The following is a 10,730-nucleotide window of genomic DNA, read 5'->3' on the forward strand; positions in this document are numbered from 1 at the left end:
GAATACCAGCTGATCTGAGTGGGGGGGGGGCTGATCTTTAATGCAATATCAACATTGCCCATTATCAGCAACCATTTATCCAATGTTCCAAAGGCACATTCTGTTACTAATCTGATATAATTTAAAAAAAAACAGAGAAAACATTGGAGAACCCTTTTGCAATTATGTAAGCACATAATTTAATCTAAAAACTGCTGCCTTGGTTGAAAAAAACAATGCAACTGATCTCAGCTGGTATTCTGTCTATAATGGAGTGCAATGGAAATTTCCAAGTGACCCCAAACATTTGACTGCTAGCATACATGTGTACTGTATGGATTTTTAGATCAATCCGTTCCGAGAATTGTTTTATAAAAGCCAAAATTTGGAACATGGAAAATACCTGTGTGGATGGAAGGCTACAATGGAAAGAAATTAGTGTGTTTATGGACGTAGGGGGCCTGGTGTGAGTGTGCTCTTTATGAGTCCGTCACAGTTGAACAACTTACTTTTTATCTGAGATTTTAAATGGGAACATAATGTAGCACTTTCAACAATTACCGTGACCAAGACTTAACTACAAAAGGTAAAGTCAATTTTAGTTTTAAGTTAAACTACCAAATCTCCCACCTTCCCCATGTGCCCTGAACACAACACTTTCCTTTCATTCCTCCTCACCTGTGCCACAGGTGATATGAATGAGCATTATAAAGCCAGCCTCCTTCATTCACCACTGATTTTACCAAGTGAGTAAAGGATTTCGGTGTTTCAGTGTAAGGTTGCTGAACTTTGTCATTTTTACTATTGCTCAGTGAAATTTAGATCATGAAGGTTATAGACTGTAATGTGCTTCAGTTTCACCTTCAAGTTATTTATGGGATAACAGTGAGGATCTCTGAGAAGAAAAAGCAGAGATTGTTCATCGGTGGGACAAAGATCTTCGGTGTCCCTCTGGAGATTTTACCCAGGCAGTACATTCCTGTGTTTGGACTAGTACCCTGGTGAGTAGTAATAGGATTAGAAAGTATCTGATCTTAAACTGTGACAACAGGTCAGAGATGAATCCTTTGTTTGATCGTGTTGTGTCTCAGCTTTTTGGTGGATGCATGTTCATTTCTTCTGGAGCGTGCTGGGACTGTAGGCCTGTTCAGAAAACCAGGCTCGCTTCCTCGCATTAAGACCCTCAGGGTGAGACTGTAACCTATTGACTTTTTTTTTTTTTTTTTTTTTTACCAAAGTTCTACTGGAGCAATATTGCCATCTGGTGGTTTGAGCACACTGGTTCTGTATCTTATCTGATGTGGCGATGCGTCACCCCGTTGCCCTCCTTGTGTCCATTTCAGGCCAAGCTGAATAGAGGAGAGGGGTGTCTGTCCACAGCCTTCTCTTACGATGTTGCAACGCTCATCAAACAGTTTTGCAGGGAGCTGCCAGAGCCTTTGTTCCCCTCTGAGCTCCATGCAGCACTGCTGAAAGCCCAGTCGCTGTCCAACCTGCAGGACAGAACTTCAGCCCTTCAGCTGCTGTCCTGTTTGCTCCCTGCCAGAAACTCGTCCTGTCTGCATTACCTGTTTGACTTCCTCTCTGCAGTCTCCCAGAGGTTTGAGAGAAATAGATTGTCTTTAAATGTGCAAAGAGATTAAAATATATCTTGTCGTTTCACAAGGGGGGAAAAAAAGGAAAGAAGAGTCTATTTGGTGTCTTGGTACTTGATTTATCAAGAAACCCCTTGGGGGGTAGGTTTTGGCACCAGGTTGGGAAGTTGTCTACAGTGAAATGATAGCAAGTGTAAATTGCTTAAAATTATGGGCCTTTTCTTTTTCTTTTTTTTTTTAAGTATCAGTTTAATGAGGATTTTTGTTCTTTACACAGGAATCCACACATGATTAATACCAATTTAATTTCTCCAATGTAATGCACTGCTGTCAGATGCAACGAAAACTTGATGACCAGCTCCAACCTCGCTATAGTCTTCGCTCCGTGTCTTTTACCGCCTCCCAACAAGGCAGAGATGTCTGAAGGGAGACTCGAACTCAGAGTTCTCGTCCTACGCACGTTCATTGAAAAGCCTGACTTATTCGGTAACAAACCAAATCATTCTGTCTTGACACTTTTTGTTTAGTTAACGACATATATTCACGGACTGGCTATCTGCAACGTTTGTTTGCTTTAGGTGTGATTCCCAGCGCTGTAATTGATGGTATGGAGTTTCTGATGAATTTCCATATTAAAGATACAAAGGGAGGACACAGAAAAAGACAAAGTTTTGAAGGTAAAATGTATAAAGAACTAGAGAAATGGAATAGTGCCACTAGCTTTGTCTCACCTGACAGCCCCCTTTTTTTTTATTTAATTTGCTCCAACACTTGCAGTGATGCGGTCTGTGAAGACGATGCCTTGGGTTCAAGCGAGGTCAACTGTCAGGCCTCGGTCCTCTGAGCAGAGCCAAGAGTTCACCTCAGGAGACAGACCCTCGCTCAGGAGAAGCATCGGCCTCGCCACTTTCCCCAATGTCCTGCTGTTTAGGACCTGTATGCCTCATGCAGGTAAACACAAGATGAAGAAAAACGGGCTGTAACAAATATGAAATTCCCCATTTGTGTACAAAACATGTTACCTTTGTCCATAGAACACGATTTCTGTCCTGCAACGACTTTATTGGACAACGATGGCCCCGTTGGCAAAGATGCATGCAAGACCCCGCAAGAGAAACTAAAAAGGTAAATTCTAAAAGCATCTAATTACTTAATTGGCAGTTTTGAACCAATTAAGCAATTGGCGAAGGGAATTAGGATAGTTAATACATGTTGAGAATGTGGTTTCTACTAAATGTGAAATTGTGTCCTGTTAAAAATAAAAATACTAGTGCTGTCAATTAAATGAAGATTATTTAATCAAGAGATTAATGTTCTTTTTGGCCTGGCAAACTTTGTAGTTTTCTTCACATGCTGTTGCAACAGTTTGTAACGTTATAAAAAGTACAACACCACACCGGATCAAGCCAGACCGGAAACGAAACAGGCACGCCGCACACACTCGTTTGGGCTTGCGAGCCGGCAAACGAGTAGTAGCGTTACGTTTTGAGTGGATGGCGAGCGCGAGACGCCAAAACGAATGCCAATAAGATTCTGATTGGAAAGTTTCCTCTTTAAAAGTTGCCAAATGTTCCATTGACGAGACCAAAGTGATCTGTGTGTTTGGTCGTCGTGAACTGAGCTATCATCGCAGCACGTCCAGTCTGAAATACCACCTGATGGCCAAGCACACAGCTGATGCTAATTCTCCGCCCCCTCGTCGAAGTATTTATTTTTTCCACCCTTTTTATTGATGGACAGTGTTGCATTGTGGGAGATTATTTGCTCCAAGTGAGAATGTTGTGTGAACACTACAGTAGGCTACAGGCCAATGGTGTTCAATTTAATGAATGATCCACTTTACCATGTTGATGAGAGCATTAAAATGAGGAAACGATGGATCAAAAATAAATTAAAGGACATTTTAAAATGGATACAAATGTGCAATTAATTGCAAATTAACAATGAAATTAATGTGATTAATCACGATTAAATATTTTAATTGTTTGACAGCACTAAAACAACTCACTGTTGCAAAAAAAAAACAAATCTTGAACTGTACTTACTGGTTTTAGGGATTCTGAAACTATGGTGGACACTTTTTCAGTGGCTTCATTTTAAAAACTACAACCTCCCCAAATCTAAAACCCATAAAACGGATCTTTTGGTTTGTTTTCAGAGATCTGCGTTTGGGTCTTTTCCCGAGGTTCACCAGAGGACAAGATGCACACAGCTCTCCTGTGCTCACTGGTGTCGGGAGACTAAAGCTCACACCCGGGAGAAAACGCTTTTCACTGTAGACGTTTCAGTATTGCGCAGTTGTCATGTAGGCTATCCCCTATTACTGCCAAATTTTAATGTTATGTCTGATGAGCTGATTTATATTTATAAGGTGCTTTAGTATCTTAAATCAGTTCTTAAGTTATGTTTTAACATTCTACATTTTAATGAATTTATGTATTGGGCTATTTATTTCACACCAAGACTGCATTCACCAAACTTTTATATTAAGTGAATAAATGTTGTTTTTCATAATAATTTCTTTACCTGCAGATGTACGTGGATGGATAGGAGTTTAAAAACAAAACAAAGTTTAAGACAATAAAATGGACGTGAAGAAAGATTAAATTAAGTTGGATAAGCCAAGAAAACACTAGTTTGTAGCCTGATTCTCTTAATTTAGCCGAATATTGCAACAATGCATGCTGATGAATTATTTATTACACTAACCACCCAAACAGATGGTTGCAGATAATTGTATTAAATAGAATTGTATTAAAAATTACTGTTTTGATATATTATGATCCCAGCTGCAGAAACTTTCCTTGTGCCTCCTCTCGGTTCAGTTTTAGTGGGCCCATAATAACAGCGGGCCCATAATGTAACAGCCAATGAGAAGAGAGGATATGGTATCTTAGCAACTGCATCTGAACCCTGAAATGAGGCGGATTGCATCCTGCAAGGTTGCGTAATGGGCCCTTCTGCTGACAGTGGAAATAGGCTTTTTTTTTTTTTCTTTTTCTTCAAAATAAAGTGGGACAAAGGAACCGGGTAAACCAAAACCTTCATAGGTCTATGCTTTAAGAACAAAGCATTCAAATCCAAATGTTTCTAATTCAACTTGGTATGAATTAAACTCAGCGGAAATTGGCGATAAACATTTCGGAATCACTTAATTCATCGTGTTTGTGAAGCAAGCTTTTATTCTGGAGACCGGGAAAAAAACAGATTTTCTTGCCAGCTTGATAGAGGTCTCGCGCAGTACGCAGGTCCAACCATCAGCAACAACACGGTAAGAACAGATACAAATTCCCGTTTTGGTCACTTGTGATATCAAGCAATAAAAGTATAGCCTACGTGTCTTAGAATGAATGTCATTAAATACAGTTTGTATTTTAATAGATGGTATTCTATCCGTTTAATAGACATATTGGCTATTTATAGACCATTTCATCGGCCTTGGCTCTGTTTTCAGAGTGGCGCACCTTCCATTTACAGATAATGTAGCGTTGTGGGCTACGTTTTCTACACAACAGATAACATGAAAGCATCACACTTTCTATAGTAGGCTATGGCTTTAACTAGCTAATTAACCTGTCATGTCACGTGTCTTACAGAAAATGCAGCTGTATACTAATCGTGCGGTATACTGTTTTTCTTCGGCAGGTGACAGAAATGGGCTCCGCGGTCCGGTTATCGTTGCTCGGCTTCCTCCTGTGCCTGCATGTAGACAGAGCTCCAGCCCGCAGCCCCCGCACGGCGGACCAGGTGTCTGAGGCCGACATCCAGCGGCTCCTGCACGGCGTCATGGAGCAGCTGGGCATCGCTCGGCCCAGGGTGGAGTACCCCGCACATCAGGCCACGAACATCGTCGGGCCTCAGAGCATACAGGGTATGTTGGCTGCTTTAGGGTGCGTTTTGTTGTTTTGTTGGTGGTGGTGAAACCATAAAAATAACCTATTCTATGGCAGAAACATAAGGGAGACGTGGACAGTAGGGTGTGTGTGTGTGTGTGTGTGTGTGTGTGTTTTGTGTGGTGTGTGGTGTGTGTGTGTGTGTGTGTGTGTGTGTGTGTGTGTGTGTGTGTGTGTGTGTGTGTGTGTGTGTGTGGTGTGTGTGTGTGTGGTGTTGTGTGTGTGTGTGTGTGTGTGTGTGTGTGTGTGTGTGTGGTGTGTGTGTGTGTGTGTGTGTGTGTGTGTGTGTGTGTGTGTGGTGTGTGTGTGTGTGTGTGTGTGGTGTGTGTGTGTGTGTGTGTGTGTGTGTGTGTGTGTGTGTGTGTGTGTGTGTGTGTGTGTGTGTGTGTGTGTGTGTGTGTGTGTGTGTGTGTGTGTGTGTGTTGTGTGTGTGTGTTGTGTGTGGTGTGTGTGTGTGTGTGTGTGTGTGTTGTGTGTGGTGTGTGTGTGTGTGTGGTGTGTGTGTGTGTGTGTGTGTGTGTGTGTGTGTGTGTGTGTGTGTGTGTGTGTGTGTGTGTGTGTGTGTGTGTGTGTGTGTGTGTGTGTGTGCTCTGATCCTCAGGTTTGACAAGCTGAAACCAGAGAAATCTTTTTGAATTCCTGCTTTAAAAATGACAATCTATCATCAAAATAGTTGCAGATTATTCAACAGTTTGAGACAGATTCAATGCGTAGTGCACGTGATCTCACTGATCATTTCTCAGGGGTTATATGCAGAGACAGATGCTATAGATACATCGATGGCTGTACTTGTATTCTGAAGCTTTGGTAGTGCTGTTGTTTTTGTAGTGGTTGTGATGTTTGTTGATCTCCACAAGGTGGTGCTCACGAGGGGCTGCAGCACCTCGGCCCCTTTGGCAACATCCCCAACATTGTGGCCGAGCTGACCGGCGACAACGTTCCCAAAGACTTCAGTGAAGATCATGGGTACCCAGACCCTCCGAACCCCTGTCCCCTGGGAAAGACCGGTAGAAAATCTACTTAATTATTAATTAACATACTACTGTCTCAGAATAAACTTTAGGGCAAATGTTGCTGTTAATACTACAGTACTGATTCTTTCTGTTCTTTATTGTATTCATTTGTTGTTTTTGGACATTCATTTCTGTGCCTCATCACGCTCACAGCAGCAGACGGCTGTTTGGAAAACGCTCCGGACACAGCCGAGTTCAGCAGAGAGTTTCAGAAACACCAGCACCTGTTTGACCCCGAGCACGACTACCCGGCCCTGGCGAAGTGGGTGAGTACAGAGTAGGACTGTCACTAATTTTTTTTTTTTTTTTTTTTTTTTTCTCAAAGATCAATCAAATGGTGAAATGTGCTCCTTAGTTCCCAGAGTTTCAGATTGCTCTTTTAGTCCAAACCGTCCAAAGATCTTAAAATTACCAGAAAATATCAAATATTGATGAGACAAGTCATTAATTATCAGGAAAAATGATACCATGCAGAAATGCGTCATTACCACAGAGTTCACCAGTTTTTCACCTGCAAATCAAGTATGCCTGCTTTTACATCATCAGGTGCACAATGTGCACACATTTTTAGTCAATATGTTTTTTTTTGACCTTACAAGGGAAGCTTAGCTTCCCTTGTAATTGTAAAGAAATCCCCTCTGGTGCACATATAGATGTTAACCAGGTGAAACTTACTCAGAGGATGGATACACATTAATATTCCTTTTACATTAATTTTTGGACATGCTTTTGTTCACAGTAACGTGCATACATTCCTTAGAAATAAGAGCTACATATCTCCAAAGATTGGAAGCGTAACCCTCAAGATCAAACAACTTGTTTAATTCATTCCTGAGTGAAGAAAATGCCTCTAAGTGTCTGTATTCCTTGAGAAGGGATTCAGGAAATTTGTAGACTGTAAGTTAGGAACAAAGGGACTGGCTGTGAAACAACGGATACATGATTTAATGTCTGTTTCCTTTCAGAACAAGGAGCTTTTGTACCAAAAACTGAAGGGAGGACCGAAAAGAAGAAAAAGGGTATCGTGTTGTCTTCTTCCTTTTTTGTATTGTCTGAGAAACCACATCACCAGCACTGAACTCTGCCCCTGAAGGGAGCGATGTACTCTTAAACTCACAGCTTTAGATGTCAAGTGATGTTTTTTTTTTTTTCTACAAGCTAAACATCTCTGAAGTTTTTTATGTTTAAAGTAATATGTTTCCCTGCCTCTCTGCAGAGTGTCAATCCATATCTAATGGGCCAGCGGCTGGACAATGTGGTCGCTAAAAAATCTGTTCCTCACTTCTCTGAGGAAGAGGAGGAAGAGGCCCCGATCGTCTCTGGTGCCAGCAAGTCCACCACCTAAACTCCTGCGCCTTCAACACTCCCAGATACAAATTTGTAACACTAACTTTATAAGCGTTTTGGTTAATAAGCTTTGGATTTGTGACTTCACTGCAAGTGTTGTGAAATAAAGAATAGCAGCTTTAAACTAGTTCATGTTTTTTTATTGTATTGTAATCCAGGGCTGTAATCAAGACCACTTTTGTGGAGACCAAGTCAAAACGGAGTCCAAAGAGATTTGAGTCCAAGACAACGCAGAGTCCAGGACAGAAAAAAACTTTGACTTTGTCCCACAGGTTTCCTAAATTGTTGCTTTGCAAAATTTGCAGTCTGCCCTGTTTCTTTTTAGGCGCAGTGCTGTAAAATTCCGGGTGATTTTAATAACACTTTGATTATGGCAGAATTGGTGGACATCTGTTTTGTTACAGTGTGTTCACTAAATGACAATGAATGGCACTAACTTGAGCAGGGCGTGCAAAGATAATGTAGAGTGTGATTGGTTATCAGGTGGCCAGGGTTTCACTTTCCCTCCAATATTATAAACCTAAAGACTCCTGGACTCGGTCGAGACAAAAAGCCATATTTGGCAAGAAGAGTGACCGAGCCAAGACCAAATACCAGCGATTCCGGGACCATAGGAAAACCATCTTGAGTCCAAAAACGGACTTGATTTACCACAGCTCGGTTATCATATTAATTAGCCCAGACCTTGTTACTAATTAGGCCCAACATACTGTATACCTGTCTTACAATTGGTGCAACAAACACTTGCCTTTTATTAAAGATTTAGCATCCGAGTACTTGGTCACAGAAACATTTATAAGTCTTTTTTTCTGACTCATGACAGAGAAAATAGAAAAAAACATCAGAAAATTAAAGCTCAAAGTTTCTCAAACAAGTAGATTAAGATTTCTTTTCACAGCTGCTGTTTTCGAAGGTCAAGAATGAACCATAATGTTCAAAAAGCCAACTGTTACTCTTCAATTTGATTGTAAGCCAAAGACCAGTTAAAGTGTTATTTATCTTATTAGAATTTTCAAGATCTTGGCTATTTATAAGGAGAGATGCAATTCAACCAAAACGCTAAAATACCATGTTTTAAGATCTTAAGTGACAGTGTACAGTATATCTACAACTGTATTATAAAGTTATACATAAGTTGTATAAAGATTTGAAGAAATGTCGACTGAGCTGACTGTACAGAAATCCATTTCCAAACACTAAAGTTTCTGAAGTTTAAGTTTTCTATGTCTTGATATCACAGTTGATCACCTGTGTCTTTAGAAGCAAAGGTTCCATACAGATCACATTTTTGGAAGTTAATAGTTAACTGTAGCAGCTTTGCTTTGTCATGTAAGGGATAATTGTGAAGTATATCACTGTAGCATGGCAAAAATTGTAGCTCTTAGATTTGTATCTGTTGTCTTCTCCATATTGCAGTAATGAGTCTGTACAGGCAGCATTGAATCGGTCATGTGTCACTTCATCTTGCCAAAAGTTTGTTTTTGTTCTGTAAAGTCAAATAAATGATGTATCTGCATTGACACATTTGGAGTTGGATTTTTTTCTTTTTCCTTTCAGATCAATAGTGAGGATCAGGGTTTGGGGGCGTGTTCTGTTTAAGCTCAATATTTTAGAAACTCCCTCGGTGTGCCATCCATAAAGCCTCGACAGAGGAGGAAAGACTTGGAAGAGGAACACATGCTATAAACTGTCTGACTGGATAACGTTTTCTCGTGAGGAGCCTGAATAAAAAGGTAACTCGATTTAGAAACTGCTTGTTTTTGTCAATGTGCACTCCTCAATTATAAATTTCTTGTTTATTTGGTGCGTAATGCGCGCGTAAAAGTCCGCTCAAATAAATGCGTAAAATTCTCTCCACCAGTGACTGACTTTTGTGTTTTTCTCCTTCAGCTTCAATGATGAAGACCCCATCAGTGCTCATCTCGGTAGCAGTTTTGGCACTGCTGCTCTGCCCGCTTTTACATAGGAGCACAGATGCTGCCACCTTTCAAGGCGCGTACCCACACAAATACAACCCAAACGAATCGGATAGATGTCAACAACCCGCCCTCAGTGGACTAATTTCCCGCGGGATGGGGTCTGTAACCCCAACCGACGAAGTGCTGGAGTCCAGTCAGGAGGCGCTGCATGTCACGGAGCGTCGCTACCTGCGGCTGGACTGGTGCAAGACACAGCCGCTCAAGCAGACCATCCAAGAGGAGGGCTGCCTGAGCCGCACCATCCTCAACCGGTTTTGCTACGGACAATGCAACTCCTTTTACATCCCGAGGCACAATTACCAGGACGGAGACGCCTTTCAGTCCTGCTCGGCCTGCAAACCCAAAACCTTCAGCACCATCACTTACACCCTCTTCTGCCCGGGTCAGATACCCAGCACCAGGAAGAAACGGATCCAGCGCGTAAAGCAGTGCCGCTGCACAACAATAGATACGGATTAGACGCGAACTGACACATCCAGATTGATAATGGCCTTCTTCCCACTTCCATTGGAGGAAATATGCTGCTTTGCAAAAAAACAAAAAAAAACAACTGAAAGCGTATTTTGTTTAAAGGACACATGAGAATAAAGTGGGAATAGAAAGGTGAGGAACTTACCTGAGCTGTTTTTTTTATGATCAATGGAGAGAAATATGACACTTTGAGCTGCAATTATTAATCCATCACTCTGTCCGAATATCTAATCTGTCAATTATCAGTCATTGCTTCCACAGTCATTTTTTTTTTTTCTGTTTCAGGATTTTAGATCCAGGGACTTTCCCAGCGTTTAGGGATTAGTTAAAAAAAGGATGATCTAAAAAAAAAAAAAAAAAAAAAAAAAAAGTTTAAGTTAGGTTTGTTTTATTTCAGAACTAATGGATCATCAGAATACAAGTGTGAGGAGACTTCTTCAAATGACTGGGATA

The 10,730-nt window shown here is 41.1% G+C and overlaps 3 protein-coding genes across 5 annotated transcripts; all 3 read left to right on the plus strand.

Annotated features, from left to right (window-relative positions):
- The first annotated feature begins 652 nt into the window (after positions 1-652).
- LOC116705929 (rho GTPase-activating protein 11A) lies at positions 653-4,062 on the plus strand. Its single transcript, XM_032542408.1, has 8 exons — positions 653-980; positions 1,071-1,167; positions 1,323-1,579; positions 1,909-2,060; positions 2,153-2,251; positions 2,352-2,525; positions 2,609-2,699; positions 3,733-4,062. The coding sequence occupies exons 1-8, from the start codon at positions 805-807 to the stop codon at positions 3,851-3,853; spliced, it is 1,167 nt and encodes a 388-aa protein (XP_032398299.1). The 5' UTR covers positions 653-804; the 3' UTR covers positions 3,854-4,062.
- A 512-nt stretch (positions 4,063-4,574) lies between these two features.
- scg5 (secretogranin V) lies at positions 4,575-9,347 on the plus strand. 2 transcript variants are annotated; one of them, XM_032542412.1, is made up of 6 exons: positions 4,575-4,845; positions 5,220-5,445; positions 6,325-6,474; positions 6,637-6,746; positions 7,446-7,499; positions 7,697-9,347. In XM_032542412.1, exons 2-6 carry the CDS (start codon positions 5,229-5,231, stop codon positions 7,823-7,825), a joined length of 660 nt encoding a protein of 219 aa, XP_032398303.1. In that variant the 5' UTR covers positions 4,575-4,845; positions 5,220-5,228; the 3' UTR covers positions 7,826-9,347. The 2 variants fall into 2 exon arrangements, with proteins under 2 accessions (XP_032398303.1, XP_032398301.1); XM_032542410.1 differs by having other exon boundaries at positions 4,576-4,845; positions 6,634-6,746.
- A 98-nt stretch (positions 9,348-9,445) lies between these two features.
- grem1a (gremlin 1a, DAN family BMP antagonist) lies at positions 9,446-10,671 on the plus strand. Of its 2 annotated transcripts, none has more exons than XM_032542414.1 (2): positions 9,446-9,560; positions 9,718-10,671. In XM_032542414.1, exon 2 carries the CDS (start codon positions 9,723-9,725, stop codon positions 10,263-10,265), a length of 543 nt encoding a protein of 180 aa, XP_032398305.1. In that variant the 5' UTR covers positions 9,446-9,560; positions 9,718-9,722; the 3' UTR covers positions 10,266-10,671. The 2 variants fall into 2 exon arrangements, with proteins under 2 accessions (XP_032398305.1, XP_032398304.1); XM_032542413.1 differs by having other exon boundaries at positions 9,500-9,557; positions 9,712-10,671.
- Positions 10,672-10,730: the final 59 nt, after the last annotated feature.

This window comes from Etheostoma spectabile, chromosome 18 (genome assembly GCF_008692095.1).
Source record: "Etheostoma spectabile isolate EspeVRDwgs_2016 chromosome 18, UIUC_Espe_1.0, whole genome shotgun sequence".
Classification (NCBI taxonomy): Eukaryota; Metazoa; Chordata; class Actinopteri; order Perciformes; family Percidae; genus Etheostoma; species Etheostoma spectabile.

Coding starts and splice junctions, on each gene's coding strand:
- scg5 (XM_032542410.1), top strand. CDS start 5,229: ATGGGCTCCGCGGTCCGGTTATCGTTGCTCGGCTTCCTCCTGTGCCTG. Junction 5,446..6,324: donor CGGGCCTCAGAGCATACAGG/GTATGTTGGCTG, acceptor GATCTCCACAAG/GTGGTGCTCACGAGGGGCTG. Junction 6,475..6,633: donor CTGTCCCCTGGGAAAGACCG/GTAGAAAATCTA, acceptor TCACGCTCACAG/CAGCAGACGGCTGTTTGGAA.
- grem1a (XM_032542414.1), top strand. CDS start 9,723: ATGATGAAGACCCCATCAGTGCTCATCTCGGTAGCAGTTTTGGCACTG.
- LOC116705929 (XM_032542408.1), top strand. CDS start 805: ATGAAGGTTATAGACTGTAATGTGCTTCAGTTTCACCTTCAAGTTATT. Junction 1,168..1,322: donor CTCGCATTAAGACCCTCAGG/GTGAGACTGTAA, acceptor TGTCCATTTCAG/GCCAAGCTGAATAGAGGAGA. Junction 2,061..2,152: donor TGAAAAGCCTGACTTATTCG/GTAACAAACCAA, acceptor TGTTTGCTTTAG/GTGTGATTCCCAGCGCTGTA.